The following is a 17,918-nucleotide window of genomic DNA, read 5'->3' on the forward strand; positions in this document are numbered from 1 at the left end:
GAACCGATCCTCAGTTCCAACTCAGTCGTTTACAAAAGCTCGAGGTCTTCAAGTAGCTCGTGGCTTATACCTTATCTCATGATGCTCTAGGGAATTCCTCAGATCTTGCTTACTGGTTTACTAATATATACATTTAAAAGTTTTACAAGTTTACAAGCCAAGAAGTGGGTCAGAGAAAATTAGACACTAAATAAATCCTCTCGGTCCTCCAGGAGAAAAAGGCTAGGGAAAAGAGGGTGAGATGTAAGAATGAAGGGGAGAGGGACAACACACATGGAACGTTATGTGAGTACATAACTTCTTTATGTGATGTTGTCCTATCTCGCCTTCATTCTTAGCAGATTGGGACAGCATTCGTAGTACCATCTTTCTTAGGTGGCTCAAGGGAGAATATTCTTCAGAACAGTGGATCTAAAGGAGGCCTTGTCCCTGGAGACCAAATCAATTTTGTAATGAGTGACAAAGGTATGAGGTCTTGCCCATGTTGCTGCTGCACAGATGGTATCGATTGGCAGTTTTGCCCGAAAGGCAGAAGAGGTAGACATAGCTCTGTTAGAATAAGTTTTTACTTTGTCGGGAAGTTGTTGTTCTGGGATTTGTAGGTGAATGTAATGCAATCTGACAACCATCTGAAAAGAGTGGTCTAGCAATTGGAGCACCTTTTTTGTGGTCTGAGAAGGAGACAAATAATTGGTCAGTCTTCCTAAAGTCCTTCTTTCTGTGCAAATGAAAATGTAATTGCCTATGAACATCTAGTTGGTGTAACATATACTCCTGCCTTATTGCCATACTTAGGGGAAAAAAAGTCTATGGATTGGTTCAAGTTTGATTCTGAGCATACTTTTGGTAAAAATGACAGATTTGCAAAAAGTGAGACTCTGTCCTTGTGGAATAGCATATATGGGGGGTTGATAGACAGTGCTTGTAACTCAGAAACTCTCCTAGCTGAAGTTATAGCTACTAAGAAAATAGTCTTCTAGGTTAAGCACTTTGGGTCACAGGATGATGCAGGCTTAAAGGGGGGAAGGATCATATGGGATAATACAAAATTGAGGTTCCATGGGGGTAGAGGTGGTTTAATGGGCAGTCCTAGTAGAATGGTACCCCTCAAGAAGACTTTGCAAAGTCTGTGGGACAGAACATTTGGCCCTATTCCATTAAATTGAAATTAGAGATGGCTGCTAACTGAACTCGAATAGTAGCTGCAGCTACTTCTTCATAAAATAGCTTTGCTAAGAACTTCAGTATAGAAGATATAGGTGCAGAGAAAGGGTTAATATGACTTTCCAAGGCCCAGGAGGAAAATCTTTTCCATTTGTTGACATATAATTTTCTCGTAGAAGCTTTATGAGAAGAAATCAGGATATGCTGCACTGAAGGTGAAAGGTCAGGCAGCCTGACTACATTTGGAATCGGAGCAGCCAGGCTGTCAATTTGAGGGTTTGAAGAGATGGATGGAGCTGTCCCGATGGATGGGTCAGAAGAGTCATAAATGGGTCCAGAATCCAAGGCTCCTCCTGAAGATAAAGCCACAGGAAGGGGGACCAGATTTGACAAGGCCAGTAAGGGGTGACAAGTATCAAGGTCCTTCCCAAGTAGCTGGCTTTCTGAAGAACTCTGGGTATCAACGGGAAGGGAAGGAGTAGAGGAGACTCAAGGGCCAATTGTGTATAAGTGCATCCCTTGGTGATTCCCCTGGAGGGGGGATTAGGGCAAGATGGCTGCTGCATTTGGCATTCATGGATGTGGCAAAAGATCTGCAAAAAGATCGCAGCAAGGCTGGCCTCATTTGCAGAAAATCATTTCCCCTATCTCTTGTTTCAGGGACCACTCGTGAGGCACCAGAATCATTCTGCTGAGTTTGTCCCCTATCACGCTGGATTTCCTTGGGATGTGCATTGCTATCAAAGTGTTGGGAGGAAGTCACCCACTGCCATACCCTCAGGGCCTCCCGAAAAAGGGGGTAAGACCTGGTTCCTCCTTGTTTATGTACCACATAACCGACATGTTGTCTGTTGTTATTACAATAGCTCCTAGTGGAAGAGAGTCTTGGAATGCTTGCAATGCTAAAAGCACCGTGTCTTGTGATCCTGCCAAGTGCCTTGGACTGTTCTTCCCAGGTAATCCCCCCCACCCTATCTGGGAAGCATCCATGGTCACTGTGGCTAAATGCTGTGGAAGAACAAAAGATCGACCTAATGTCACATGAGTGGAGTGAAGCCACCAACAAAGGTCCTTCTTGCAAGATTCCGTTATAATAATTTGGTGGGACATGGGTAGTTCCTGCATGGACCACTGAGTGAACAGCAGCCACTGCAGAATCCTCATGTGGAGCCGTGCCAGTAACGCCATCATTCCCAATACTTTCAGGACTGTCCTTACTTGAGCCTTCCTCTTAAAAAGTAGGTTTCTTTTTTTTTTTTTGTACTCTTTCTGGGGGATGCTTTGCCATCATTTTTGTAGTATCCAAGTGTGCTCCTATAAAAGATACACTGAGATGGCAATAAGGCAGAATTTTTGTAATTTATTGTGATCCCTAGATGAGAGCAGAGCTTTAGTGTGGTATCCCTCGCTTTTATTAGTAGATGCTTGGTGGTGGCGGTTAGGAGCCAGTCATCTATTTACGGAAACACTCGGAATCCTAGGCGTCTCAGGTGAGCCATGACTACTGCCATACATTTGGTGAACACTCTGGGGGCTGTAGTGAGATCAAAGGGCAGAGCACAAAACTGGTAGTGACTGGCTCCCAGCCAAAGCCACAAATGACTCCTGGATCACCTGTCCATTGTTATGTGGTAGTACGCATCCTGGAGGTCTATAGAGCACATCCAATCGTCTTGTCCCAGAAAAGAGAGTACTGACTGCAGTGTTACCATCCGGAAATTTGACTTTCTTACTGATTTGTTTAATTTGCTGAGATCCAGGATGGGTCTCCAGCCCGTTTTCTTTGTAACTAAAAAGAACCTTAAGTAAGTTCTGGATCCTATTTGGTCTGCGAGGATTGTTTGGATGACTCTTTTGTCTAGCAACTTTTGTATTTCTAGTTTTGCCTGTTCCCCTTGACTGGGTGAAACATCCTGGATGTTTTTTATATTTGTGACAGGGAAAGAAAAGGGTATGGCGTAACCTCTGGACACAATGCTTTGTGCACATTTGTCTTTTGTTATTTTTAGCCAGGCTTCTGGGTACCAAGATAAGTGACCCATGACTGCCTCCAGAGACGGACAGGTGGGCCTCCATTAAGGAATGGTGGAAGGGATCGCCAAGGAAAGATTCCCTGTCGCCCTGATTTTGCGAACCCCCTCTGCCACATGGCCGTTGTCTTCCATTACTGCTTCCCCCTCTTCCCCTGGGGGAAGTATCACCACGTGTGTCCTGAAAAACTCTCTGGGATTTTCAAAAACACATTTTTCCTCCCTTTTGACCTTTTGGATAAGATCTAGAAGGTAGGAAAAAACGGACACCTACTGCAGAGAGAGTTTTTCCTTCTTGTTCACACCTGGTTAGTGCGTCTTTGACTTTAGGCCCGAACAAGGATGAGCCATCGAAGGGGGTGTTAACAAAAGAAGATTTGAAGGGCTCCGCAAAGTCACACAGATGTATACAGGAATGTCTTCTTAGGGAAATTCCTGAACCCACTGCCTTACTCACTCCATCCGCTGCATATTAAATGAGTCTCATGGAGGAGTTTACCACTGAATTCAAGGTGGAGGGCGGGGAAGAAACTTTTTCCGTTAACCTCCTGAGCTACTGAACCCTGGAGAGCATTTCCTAGCTCCTTCAGGAGATCTCTATGCAATCTGGTAAAATGGATGAGATAATTCAGGGACCTGAGTGCAAAGGTCGCTGAAGAAAAGGTGCACATTCCGTATCTGTCCATCGTACAAAATTCTTTGTTCGAGGATGGAAGAGATGATGGCCATCCAGCCACCTTTCTGCTTAAGTATTTCTAGGATGTCTGCAAAAGAGACCTCCTCAGAGGGTGACCATGGGGACCCTTCTTACTCATCAAGGTCTGTGCCAGATGTGATGGAATCCTCTGGGGAGTCTACATGCTTCCTCTTACATAGTCTCTTATGAGGGACCTCTTCAGAAGGGTATTCTGGAGAGGTTTCAGAAAAGAGGGGTTCACCCAATGGGGTATCCTGAAGCCTAGGGTCTCGGCATCCATGTGGATGCAGTGATGTGAGACAGACACTGGTGCCTTAGGGGAAGGAATGACTGGACCTGAGAGTGAAGCTGCTTGTGGGGACACCACTCTCCTCATCACCTTGAAAGCCCCCCGCCCCTGATCCAATGAAGCTTCCGGCTCCAAAGAATTGGAAGGCATCTCGAGAACCAATGGGGTTGGCTCCGAGGCTGATGTAGGAGCCAAGCTCACCCGTGCCAAAGCCTCGAGTGGCAGGTTCGGATCCCACAAATGGCTGATCCGACTGTCCTCCCCGGACCCGACCGGAGTGCGTTGGCTCCTAGACTTCTCGGGTTCAGACGGAACAGAGGACATCGAAGCAGTAGTCGGGGCCAAAGATCCTGGAATATGTCTCTGTTCAGACGGTTCCACTACAACCAGCTCCAGACATTCCTGCTCCGAAGTCCTGAATTGGATCGGAGGAGGAATTGATGGTGACAGGGTAGGCTTAGTCGGTTTCAAAAACCTCTGGGTTGGCTCAGACAAAAGTTTGTCAAGCGCCGGTATCCGCAAAAGTCTCCTCACCAAGCAATCCACATCATTATCAGAAAGGTACCTGGAGGATCGAGTGGAGGGGGCAGGAGATCTTGAAGTTTATAGAACTGGAGATCTCAGCACTGGAAAAAACGGTTCCAGTTCTGGGGACCTGCTCCAATCTTAAAACACCAACAGTTCTGACATTGAAGGAGCCGAGGTGGAAGGCCTTTCAGGCCCGACAGGCTTTGCTTCTGACAAAGTAATTTTCAGTAATTTTTTTGTGGGCTCAGACTGAGCCTCTGATGAAGAAGAAGACCTTTTGCTGGATTCTTTAGATTTTGAAGAAGGGGAAGAGCTTGGTTTCGAAAAACCCTTTTACCTTCTCCTGCAGCCTCTGCAAAGGGGGTATTCGACAATCCCGAGGATCAATTTGTTTTTCCTTTCAAGAAGGACCTGTGGCTAAAAGAAAGCACAGTTGTGTACACTTACCATAAATGTAGATGTTTGAGTGTATTCACTGTTGCAGTCATCACTTTTGGGTTATCTGCTTGCAGTAGCCCTGAGTCGGCCTGATTAACAAAGTCTTGGGTCCTGCATCATTTGCTGTCCCTTCTTCCATGACGTCAGGTCGTCAGGGGTATAAAACATGAAGCCGATGCCATTACATCAGTTTTTCTTGCCCCAGATGTCAGGTGCCCCCTTAATGGAAAGCAATTAAATCTATAAATATACAAGGTTATACCTCCAACAAAAAAGCAAATACACCAAAAAGCTTTTGAAGATAGTAAAGGAAAGAAGAGGTATATCCAAAAAAAGAAAAAGAAGGGGGCTGGAGGGAGGGTAACCAGGACTGCAACAGTGAATACACTCAAACATCTACATTTATGGTAAGTGTACACAACTGTACTATGTTCTTCGTGTTTCACTGTTGCAGTCATCACATTTGGATAGATTCCCAAAGCTAAGGATGGGAGGAGGAATTTAAATAGAATTAGGGCCAGCTAAAAGGCCCTGCAAGACTGCAGTGGCAAAACCAGCTCTGGATTTAGAGAAAATTGGCAGATGGTAATGCTTGATGATGAAAGTATGTACAGAACTCCAAGTAGCAGCTTCTAAAATGTCCCTGGTAGGGACGCTTCTGAGAAAGGCTGTAGATGTAGATGCAGCCCTGGTAGAGTGGGGTCTGATCCTCTGTGGGATAGGTTTTCCATGGTGTTTGTAGCAAAAAATAATGCAATGGCCTATCCATTTGGAAATAGTTTGCTTTGAAATAGCCTTCCCCTCTGCCCCTGCAGCAAATGCCACCAGCAGTTGATCAGATTTCCTTTGAGGTTTAGTTTTGTCCAAGTAGAATCTACGTTATCTGTGAACGTCTAAGGTGTGCAGAATCTGTTCTCCTTTGTTCTGTGGATTAGGAAAGAAGGTTGGCAAAAGTATGGACTGATTAAGGGCCACACTGGATACCACCTTGGGCATGAGGGACACCCTGTCGCATGAAAGATGATGAAAGGCATGAGGGCCTGTAATTCAGATACCTTTCTTGCTAAAGTGATTGCTAAAAGGAAAGCTGTTTTCCAAGAAAGGAATTTTAAGTCCACAGTGGCAGCTGGCTCGAAAGGAGGAAGGGTGAGCTTTTCCAATACAAAGTTAAGGTCCCAGGCTGGAGTTGGAGCTCTCCTGGGTGGTCGTAGATTTTTGGCCCCTCTGAGGAACTGCTTAAGCAGTGGATGAGAGAAGAGGGGTGGTTCTGTGTTATACTGAGCTGAGATGGCTGAGGCGTGAATTTTGATGGAGGAGAAAGACAGGCCCTTATGAAGCATCTCAGTTAAGTATTGTAAGATCTGAGGTAAATTGGGCACTGTTGTGCTCATCCCTTGAGACTGGTTCCAGGCACAGAATTTTTTCCATTTTTCAGCATAAGACTTTCTGGTACTAGGCCTCCTTGCCTCTGAAATGATATCCATCACTGGTTTACTGAGGGATGGTAAAGGAGAAATTATGTAATTAGCCAGGCTGCTGGAATCAGTGTTTGAAGTTGAAGATGCAGAATTTGGTTCTCCTGCTGAGACAATAGAGTAGGAGTTTGAGGCAGGTGCCATGGGGCCCACAGTGACACACTATGCAAGAGGGAGTATCAGTGTTGGCGTGGCCAGTCTGCAATCAAAATCGTCCTTGGTTTGTCTTGTTTGATCTTTAGTAGTACTTTGGAGAGCAGAGGCAGAGGAGGAAGGCATAAACTGATAGGTTTTTCAGCTGAAGGACAGAGCATCCACTTTCCAAGTTTGTTTGTGGGGAGTCCTTGTGCAGAATTTGTCCAACTGATAGTTTTAGGGGGAGGCAAACAGGTCTATATCTGGGCTCCCCCATTTGCTTGTCAACATGTTGAAAATCCTTGGTTCCAGTTTCCACTCGTGTGGGTCCATGAGGTTTCTGCTTAGTTCGTCTGCCAGTGTATTTAGTTTTCCTGGCAGGAATTGAGCTTGTAAATGTACCTGACATCTCAGGGCTGTGTTCCACAATGCCATGGCTAGTCTGCAGAGGGGTAAGAATGTATCCCCCCCCCCGGCTTGTTTATGTATCACATAACAGTGGTGTTGTCCGTCTTTATCATTAATTGTCCTGAAAGAATGTGGTCCTTGAAGGCTGTCAGAGCATTCTGTACATCTAACATTTCTTTTTGATTGATATGCAGGTGCATTTGACTTGGGTTCCATTTGCCCTGAATGCACTTCCCTGCTAGGTGGGCCCCCCATGCATAGTCTGATACGTCTGTTAAGGTTTGGGCAGCAGGGGGTAGTGTGAATGGTAGTCCCCTGTTTTGGTGGCAGGCCTCTGCCCACCAAAGGAACTCTAGGCGTAAACAAAGTATGATAGTAATCATTGCCTCTAGATCCTGTGAATGTTGACACTATAGGCTTTTGAGATACCAATGCAGTTTCCTCATATGCAGCCTTGTATATGGAATTAGAAGAATGCAGGAGGCCATGAACTCCAAGGCTTGCAGTATTTGCCTTGAAGATAAATGGGTTTTTGTGGCCAATTGTTTGAAGTAGGTTGTCAAATGAATCCGTTTCTCTGGCGTGAGGAAAGCCACCTGAGAAGCTGTATTCAAGCTTGCTCCCAGGAATATAATTTGTTGACAGGGTACCAGTTTTGATTTCTTTTCATTTATGGTGTACCCCAGACAAGTCAGTACCCTTTGAACAAAGGCCAGATGATTAAAAAGTATGTCCTGGCTTTCTGCCTGAATTAGACAATCATCCAGATACGGGTATATTTGAATATTTCTTTGCCTGCAGAATGCAAAGACTGGAGCTAGGCACTTTGTGAATACCCTGGGAGCAGTAGATAAGCCAAAGGGCTGTACAGAGAACTGATAGTGCATGTAGCCTGCTTTGAAGCGTAGGTATTTTCTGCAAGATTCCCTGATAGGGATGTGCAGGTATGCTTCTTTTAAGTCTAGTGTTGCCAACCATGCATCTTTGCCTAGCATAGAAAGCAGCTGGTGAAGAGTCAGCATCTTGAATTTTGGAATCACCATGTTTAGAGTAGAAAGGTCCAGGATAGGATGCCATGTATTGCCTTTTCTGGGTACCAGGAAAAGTCTCAAATAAAACCCTTGTCCCTTTTCCTCTTCTGGTACCAAATGAATAGCCCCCATGCTCAAGAGAGAGAGTACTTGATTTTAAGCCTCTGCCCACTGATATGGGGGTAGATCTGGCCACCTGCTTGGTGTTGGTAAGGTGTGGAAGTGAAATCTGTATCATTGGGACACTATATTTAAAACCCATTTGTCCTGAGCAATGAGTTCCCAGTTTTTGGCCTGCAGACCAATCTTTCCGCCTAAAGGAGCATTCAGTTGGGAAGTGCTTGGAAGTTTTAGAAGCAAGTCATTGAGACGGTTTTCCATAGGGGGGAGTCTTACTACTCCCTGATTTGGGTGTGGAAACTCCCCACTGCTCAGTCTTATGTGTCCCCTGGGACTGAAAACTGGGGTTTCTGCTATGTCTGGGTTTGGCTTGAGAAGACCTTGAAGAGGCTGGAAAGAACCAATTCTTAGAGGGCCAGTGCCTACTAAATCTAGGAGGCTGAACTTGTAAGAAATCTTCAACAGTTTGCATAGATTTAGCTTTATCTTCCATCTTTTTAAGAACTTCCTCAGCCTTGTTGACAAACAGGCGGTCCTGATTTAAGGGAGCATCCAACAATTTACCTTTAACATGATCAGGTAAAGATCGTTCATTAAGCCAAGCATGCCTTCTGAGCACAGAACCAGTAACAGCAGCCCTGCAAGAGGCCTCTAAAGAATCAAATCCACATTGCAAAGTATGCTTTCCAACCTGTTCAGCAGAATGCATTAAATCCTGTAATTCTTTATTTTCCGCACAGTCAGGAATCATCATAATTTTCTATTTAAGCAATCCAATAACATGTTGTTGAAAAACTGGCAGTTTAAAGCCCTAATGGCCAAGGCTGCAGAAGTGCAAACCTTCTTACCCCATCTATCCAGCGCCCTGGAGTCTCTATCAGAAAGGGGAGGAGTTTTAGCAGTAGAAGCCTTAATGCCCTTGGGTCCCTGTGAAGTAGTCTCTGGATCTGCAATAGAATTTTTAAAAAGGAACTTGTGTGAATCAGGAACCCTGTAATATCTATCTGGTTTCCTGGGAGCAGGAGGCAAGGAATCAGGGGCCAAACTAGATTCCGAAAAAGCATCATCAACAATGTCTAGTATTGGAGGAATAGCTAAAGGCCTATGCTGAGGCAGGAGTAAGAAATCCCTAAGCCTCTTTTTTGAATCAGAAAACTCCTGGCTTTCCCAGTGGAAATGCCCCCTTAGAGTATGTAAGGCTTCACCAAAAAAAAAATCCTCTGGAGGGGAAGCAGAGGGAATAGAGTCCTCTGCATCAGAATCCTCATAAGTAGATAAGGGCAAATCCAGATCATCAGAAGAATCAGAAAAATCAGAATCCTGGTCAGAAGATTCATAAACAACTTCAGTCCTAGGTCTCTCAGAAGGGGGAGGCTGGCTTCCCCTGATTAGAGTTATAAGATCTTCAGCCATTCTTATCATTTGTTTTTTAGGCATGGAGGCCTAAGCAAGTGGCCTGGGCATTGTTTTTTTAGGCATGGTTCGAGATTTAGGCCTAAAAGAAGAAGGAGGCGTTGGTTTAATATGCAAGTCCGTAGGCCTGAATACACCCTCAGAAGCCAGTGCCTGCACAGTGGCTCTGGACCCATCCAAGGTAGAGACTTCCACAGATTCCATAGTTGAAGCATCTCGCGGCATATCGGACTCTGAATGGGTCTCAGTAGAGGCCTGCGAATCAGAAGTAGCGGGTATCAGGGGCTGCGAAAGCTCCTCACTGAGTACAGGCGAACTGGTGACTGGCTTAGGAGAAGCGTCGTCGGCAGTTTTGGACCTTGACGGTCTGTCTCTGTCTTTATCCTTGCATTTTTTCAGAATCCCAGTAGTCGAACGGCTAACCAACGACATTTCTGGATAACTAAACTGAGAACCGAAATATTTTGAGGCGAAAATATACCAACGATGGATAGAGCGCTGATTAAATAAAGCACAAAACTGACAGCACGGTATGTTGTGGTCAGGGCCTAGACAAGGAATACAGTACGAATGAAAATCTTTATGAGGTATTTGCTTTCCACAAGTAATGCAATTATTAACTTTTACTGACATTGGTAAGGAGCAAGAAAAAGTTTCCCCAATGGGGTACTTAGCTTTAGTTGGAGACTTCAGTTCTGAAACTCGAAAACAAAAATTTCAGGAGTCGGCCGACCGGTACTTGCGAACTGCTTCTGTTTTGGGCACTGCACGGCAAGAAAGACTGATGTAATGGCGTCGGCTGCATGTTTTATACCCCTAATGACCTGACGTCATGGAAGAAGGGACAGCGACCGACGCAGGACCCAAGACTTTGTTAATCAGGCCTACTGAAGGCTACTGCAAGCAGATAACCCAAAAGTGATGACTGCAACAGTGAAACACGAAGAACATCAGCAAATGGCACAGGATTCTTGGTGTATTGCTCCAAGGCAGTACATGCACATAGTATGCCGATCAGTCACGGACATTTTATGACTGCATTTTGAGCATTTCTTAAACCCCGAGGGTTTAGTATCTTTTGACTGTTTGGACATTTTACAGTCTACAATAAACTAGCAGAAAATCCAACACTATAACTACTACATAAGAAGCTTCCTCTCTCTCTCTCTCTCTCTCTATATATATATATATTTTTTTTTTATTTTATTTTACATTTGTTTACCGGGGAAGTCCGACTGGACAGAACTGTCCGTTCTCAGGGGAGGCCTGGGGAGAAAAACTCCAGAACAATTGCTAACATACTATACACAAGACATTTACATAAGCATTGTGGTTTACACATTCACTTATAAAAATAATATAATATACATGAAACACACTATAGATACACATATATATTAAAACACACTAAAGGAGAAGCCCTCTAAGTTAAACGGGCCAAGCAGCCCTCTAACTTAAATGAGCTAGCTTAATTAAAGACAAAATCAACTAAAATAAAATAGCTCTAACAAACAAGCTTAACAGGAATTATGTCAAACACACACACACTAAGGACAAAAGCCCTCTAATTTAAACGAGCCAAGCAGCCCTCTAAGTTAAATTATCTAGCTTAATTAAAGATATAACACCTAAATTTTAAACAGCTCTCTAAAAATGAGCTTGTCAATAATTATTTGAAATACACACGCTAAGGGAAAAGCCAGGATAGAGTAGGAAAAGGTCTTGAGAAAAAACAAGGGCCAACAATTAAGAAACAAAGGCAGTGAGCAATCAAAACTGCTAAAAAGCTAATTAACTAGTTAACTCCAAACGGAGAAAAAAGAATAGTAATATTCAGAAGAATAAACAATCAAAAATATTTCACTTAGCCAGATCCAGTATGAAGCACTTGATCTTGTTTTAGCAGCAAACGAGATATGGGGAGTTTCTTAGAGCATCATATCAGCCATGAGCTTGTGGAAGACCTCGAACATATGTATAAGGCCGAGTCGGAACAGAGGATTGGTTCCGAACCCAGCCAGTACAGAATGAAGGCGAGATATGACAACATCACATCTATTACTTCCACATATGGGCAAGTTATTATTACATCAAATACATTGCATATTATCACTTTGAATTTTACATGTTTCTCATACTCATGCTGCAACAAAGGGTTTAGATTTTTTTTGCTCAACTTCTTTAGGTGATTAACTAATTAAGAGGGACATTAGGTCTCTTGTTGAAACACTTTTTACCTAAAGCACATTCTAAAAAATTCCATCCGGAAGTTTACCAGTTCCTCTCCTCTGATTCAGTTTTAGACTACAATAGAAACCTATACTGACTTTGCCTTGCATACGTTTAACAGATACAATCTCAAACTCTGCTATTCAGTAACAATACTGACTACAAGTTCTGATTAGCATACAGTGTAAAATTGCTCCTCCAGATGGACTTAATTTTGAAATAAAAACATCCTATGTCCAAAGTGATGCCTACTGGAAGGAAGTAATTACTAAAGATTATTCTCTGTTCAGTCTTCCAGCTAAGCTATTCGGACAAAGTGTGCTTACCATTGTGTGTGCTATACTTGCCAAAAGACACAAATAACTGACCTGTTTTATGTGCAGATGTTTTTTTTTTTTTTGTCCCAGTATGACCTGAGTAATCCGTACAAGTACAGGAAGTCTCTCCATTCTTTTCCTGTTTTGGAAAGTAGACAGGAAGCTAAATATACTGATTCTACATTCTCCCAAATAATAAGTAAGAACAGACGTCCGCTAAGGCTGAGTGTAAAATCCAATTTAATTATCAAAGTAAAAACTGGTAAGTGCTTTCGTGGTAGACCCACTTCTTCAAACCATAATACAAAATGACAATGACATAACATTTAAATAAAACATATCAACCAATCAATAACTGAAACCAAATCACATGATCAGTGATGCAAGCCCCTTTTCTTAAGTGCTGATTTTAACGACACAGAATTATTAAACCCTGGGTGCAAATTGGCTCTCAGGTCTAAAATCCAGCATAGCTCAACAAATTCAGTTTAATTTATAACAGCCCCTTCTCGTAGACCACAATCAACTTTACTCAGTGCCAAGAACCTAAAGTGATGGGTATCTCTATTTTCACCCACATGCTTTGCTAATGCATTACTGGGTTTCTTATTTTGAATATCGTTTGTATGTTCAAGTATTCTTTCCTTAAGGGTACGGTTGGTCTTGCCAACATAGAAGCCGTCACACTGAACACACTTGGCCAAATAGACTATATTCTTATCAGTACAGTCTGCATAAAAATGAAATTCAATCTTCCTAGATGATCTAGAGTGAGTAATAGATGCAACAGTCCAGATATACTTACATGCACTACATGCACAGGTACCTCAACAGTCTGAATATACCCTTCTAGAAGGTGTCTGCCTATAACACTGATGTTGTTTCAGTGTTTTATAATTCTTAAAAGCAAACTTGGGAGAGGGACCTAATACTTTACTTAAACAAGGATCTGTCATAAGTATGGGCCAGTTCTTTTTAATGATATTACATACTACATTAACATTACTGGAAAAGGTTAAAGTAACCCTATTAATATTTTGAGTGACACATAACTCATTACTATTCAATGGTTGTGTTGTATTTTCAGAAAAATAGGGTTTGGTCTTAGAACTCCTATCACCTCTGGCTTCCTCTATAGCTCGTTCTATGTCTCCTATTCTATAACCTCTATCCAAAAACTCAATCCTAAGAATATCTAAGGCCTTTTCCAATTGAGCTGCTTTGGTGTATAGCCTCATAAACCTTAGTACCGGATTCTTCAACACATTTCTAGGAATGTGCCGAGGATGCATGCTTGTTTTGTGCAGAATGTTATTCTTTTTACATGTTTTTTAAACATACTCGCAGACAAATCATCAAGCATATTCTTGTTGACCGAAACATCCAAAAAACTACACTACTATCAGAATGATGCATAGTAGACTTCAAAAAAGACGTAGTATTCTGTAAGTAATTTACAAATTCTATCAACAAATCAGTAGACCTCTGCTAAACAAAAATATGTCAACAATAAAACGCTTGGAAAACTTTACGTGTCCTGAAACGTTCTTCCTTAAAAACTAGTTGCTTCTCCCAATGTGCTAGCACAATATTAGCATATGTGTTAGCACATGCCGTGCCCATTGCAACTCCTACTTTTTGCAAAAAAAATACTCTGTCTCGAACATAAAAACATTATTTTTAAGTATCAATTCTAATACAGCATATATCAGAGCAACTTTTAAGTTAGAGTAACCACTATCAGATGTAAGAAGCAACCTAACACTGTCTATACCCCTTGTTCATTTGGAATCCCAGTAAATAGTGAATATCAAGTGTTACAAATAACATATCATCAAAGCCATCAATATCTTTTGACCAGGTATATAGATTATTCAAGAACTGCTCAGTGTCTCTCAGTACGGTGTCTATGATATCTAGAACTGATCTTAACTGTTATTCCACATAGATTGATAATGGCTCTGTCAGCCATCCTCTACCAGACATAATAGGTCGAAAAGGGGGGTGAATAGTACTCATGTACTTTCGGCAGTCCATAAATTACAAGTTTTCTCAGATGTTCTACCACAAAATACGTGTATAAACTGTAGTCTATCAAATCAGTCATCAAAAGATCATACAGGTAAAAGTTGACCCTATTAATAATACCTGTGACTTGAGACCTTTGTAACCTCATATAAATATCAACATCTCCAAGCATACTAAACATTTTGCCAAGATACATGCATTTATCAAGCACAACTATCCCACCTCCTTTGTCAGCTGGTCTTATGGTTAAATGTTGAGCTCTAATCAATTGATTAAGGGCTTCAAACTCCTTAAAACTCAAATTATAATAATTAGCACCACTCTGATTGGCATAAATACAACCTCTGAAATCATCCTCACACAAATTAATAAAAATCAGGTGTAAAAACACTGGGTTTCTTAAAACAATTATATACTGGAGTTTTACTAGGAAAAACCACATTAAGCATAGCGTTCCTTGCAAAAAGTTTCAAGTCCAGTAAAGTTTCAGTTAAATCAGCCTTAGCGGCTGGAACATAAGATAAACCTCTGTTCAATACAGCAGTTTGTTCATCAGTCAAAGCAAATGAAGACAAGTTAAAAATAAAGTCACCTGCTTGCGAATTGTTTTTTCTGGCCCAGTTCGCATTGTTGGATTGTCCGAGCCTTTCCTCACAATCCACTTCCTGCTGCATGATCGTCCCTTTCTCCCTTCTTGCTGAATTGGTAGAGCTTGGGGTAAAAAACTGAATTAAAAGACTGCAAACCCTTGGAGGTAGAAGGAACTACTGCTGCCATCTCCATTCCGGTGTTAACGTTTGTATATGCAACCTTGGTGGACATCTGTTCTTAATTATTTAAACTTATACTTCTGGATTTTGTCCCAGTCCTTTTGCATTCTTGGGTTTTTGTCTCCCAAATAATTCTTTGGGGAAAATGCAGTGTTTATCTTTAATGAAACCTTATACGCATAAAAGCAACATAAAGCTGTGAACACATGATGATGTGTAATTCATAGATTTTCCTGGTAGATGTAATATCTACAAAAAATGTTTTCAAGAACAAAAATTGATTCAGCATATTACAATTGCTGATAAGGGTGTAATTGTCATTTTCTCTTTTCCCCCCACACATTTTCAGAGGTCACCAATAAATGTGGTAGAATCTTTTTTTTTTTTTTGCTCTACTACTCTTCTATCAACTGCAACCGTACCTCATCAGTAAATGTGGTAGAATATATATATTTTTTTGCTCTACTACTCTCCTTTTAACCGCAACTGTACCTCATCCTTCTGCTTACTTATATCACATGTCCTTGACATTTCTTTTAAAAGGGAGATTTCAAATGACTGACTGATTTATTGACTGACTGTTTTTCATGTGCCAACTGGGGTAGAACATGGATTAGTCTGGACCATTTTCAAGTTTGCCCTGGACATACAAGAGGAAAAATGAGCAGCAATACAATTTAGTGAGTACAAAGTAGATATCAAGAGAAGTGCAACAAATGGATAGGCATTTAGAAGTACACATACTTGAAAATGAGTACTTATGAGAAAATAGTGACTAGATATTAAATTTCAATGGTAGTACTGTCACATGTGCCTGAAACATTGTATCTACAAAATATATAAGAAAAGAATAAGAGATTGCTTGAAAAATTGAGGCAGGGTTTGGAAAAAAAAAGTGTGAGTGAGACTTACTTGTGTAAAGGATAAATTAGCGGTCATTGGAAGAGATGGTGGAAGAAACTGTTGTGAGGAACAGTTAGTTATAGAATTTATTTTATGCCGTGTTTTATTTGCACCAAGTTTGCCTCCATATGCAATTATGAGTTGGTTTCTGAATTTCTAGAAGGGTAAGATTTCTTTTTTTGTGTTGGCAGAGCTTCCCAGGACTGTAGAGCCATTACTGAGAAGCAATGGTTTGTGGTGTGCAGTCTGTTTCATGGAGTGTTTAAAATGGTGAACTGTGAGCAAAGGTTAGAAGTAGTACACCCTTTTTGAAGGCAGCCAGCAAAGAAGTTGAATGTTTCTAGCTGTCACAGCTAGTATGTTGGCAATGAAAGTAACTGTATGCAGCTTTGTGTAATTGGCAGCTACTTTGCTTTTTGTTAACTCCTACTAGCACCCTGAACTTTTCACACAAAGTTCAAAACACTTCAGTTTACTGAAATCTGAAACATATCAGACAAATTGTGTGAGAATCTTTAAGTTGCGACTGTTTTCCACACACATTTATTTGAAAGCTAGGAATACAAAGAACCTATCTTGATCAGTAATCTATTCAATAAACTTGGCTAATGCAGGTAGTGGAAAATCTGAGTTATCCATTAAAAAAAAAAGGAAGAAAAAGAAAAAGCGGAGAAGAAGGTAGTTGTTAAAAGGTGAATAAAAGCAATGCCTGGAGGAAAATACTCAAAGCTTCAGAGGTCAGAAAAAAATTAAGAAGGCTTCAGACAATGTCAGATGTGAATATGTGAGCACAACTGTGCCTGACTTGACATCTACATCAGCAAAAGCACAAATGTAGGCACTTCTGGTGAAATTAAAACAAAAAAACCCAGCTAGAAAGTTAAGTTTTTAGTACATTTACACTAAATGATGCAATTCTTGCTCTCAAAGTGAGATACAACAGGTGAAAAACAAAGGATAAAGTAATAATTAGCTTCTCTACGTATATAGCTATTTATATTAAAAAGTTAAATGTGGAAATGTGACTAAGGAATCTGGGTATAAGCTTTTTTTTTTTTTGTCAAGAAGAGTAGAAGGTCCACTGACTGATCCCCAAAATTCTTATACAAATCTCATGTCAGACCTTACTTTTTGTTTCTTGGGCTTTATACTGAATTCTGCCCTCATGACCAGGGAGGTGCTGGAACGATCACATTCTCTCTTTTCACCAGCAGCATCTGGTCTCCCTAAAATGGTGCACTCTTGCTTTTGAGGTATCCATTCAGCTACATAATTTACAATCAAGAAAAAAATAAATCACAAATAGCAGGAAGAAGCAAAGATGGAAATCTATCCTTATAATTCTTGCTTTATAGCATTACCCCAGTGCCAGCAGTCTAATAAAGCAAAATAAAAACATGTTGGTCTGATGTCAAAGAAACTTACCAGTCTGTAGCCTGTGAAAATTCTGCCAACATGTCTTCACTGCTCAGCTACAAAATAGCAGGGGGAAAAAGCAAAAGTATGAGGTATCTCAGTGCAGTTTACAAATGTCATCTCTTACCAATTGTTCTCAAGTCTAAGATGGGCAAGCATCACACAAAGCACTGTTACTATCTCACCAGGGAGAAGCTGACATAACAGGGAGAGTTCTAATATTGGGATGAATTTTTTCCTCTAAAACTCTAATCATTTTTGGAGTTTTAACAACACATATTTACAAAATTAGTGCAGTTAACACACACTAAATATAAAATGATAGTAAAATACATACAAGAATACATTTTATTTAGTTTCAAACAATCCACATCAAAGAGCACACACTATCAACTACTGCTTCTTTAAGTTCTTGCAAATTCATGCTTATCATTTCAGTAATGTTTATCCACATTGGCCCCGGCAGACCCCTCCTGATTTCACCTTTGGTCCTTCTAGCATTAGTGTATTCCCTAGTGAATGCCATC

The 17,918-nt window shown here is 41.3% G+C and overlaps 1 protein-coding gene across 4 annotated transcripts in view; it reads right to left on the bottom strand.

The window, feature by feature from the left end:
• The window catches only part of AAAS (aladin WD repeat nucleoporin), a 1,251,774-nt gene that overhangs the window by 740,464 nt on the left and 493,392 nt on the right, over positions 1 to 17,918 (bottom strand). For all 4 annotated transcript variants that reach the window (XM_044083905.1, XM_044083907.1, XM_044083908.1 and 1 more), the window contains exon 6: positions 17,401 to 17,447. In XM_044083905.1, coding sequence (XP_043939840.1) covers positions 17,401 to 17,447 — 47 coding nt within the window. The remainder of the gene's footprint in view (positions 1 to 17,400; positions 17,448 to 17,918) is intronic.

Source organism: Protopterus annectens, chromosome 9.part0 (genome assembly GCF_019279795.1).
Source record: "Protopterus annectens isolate FY-2018-M chromosome 9.part0, PAN1.0, whole genome shotgun sequence".
Classification (NCBI taxonomy): Eukaryota; Metazoa; Chordata; order Ceratodontiformes; family Protopteridae; genus Protopterus; species Protopterus annectens.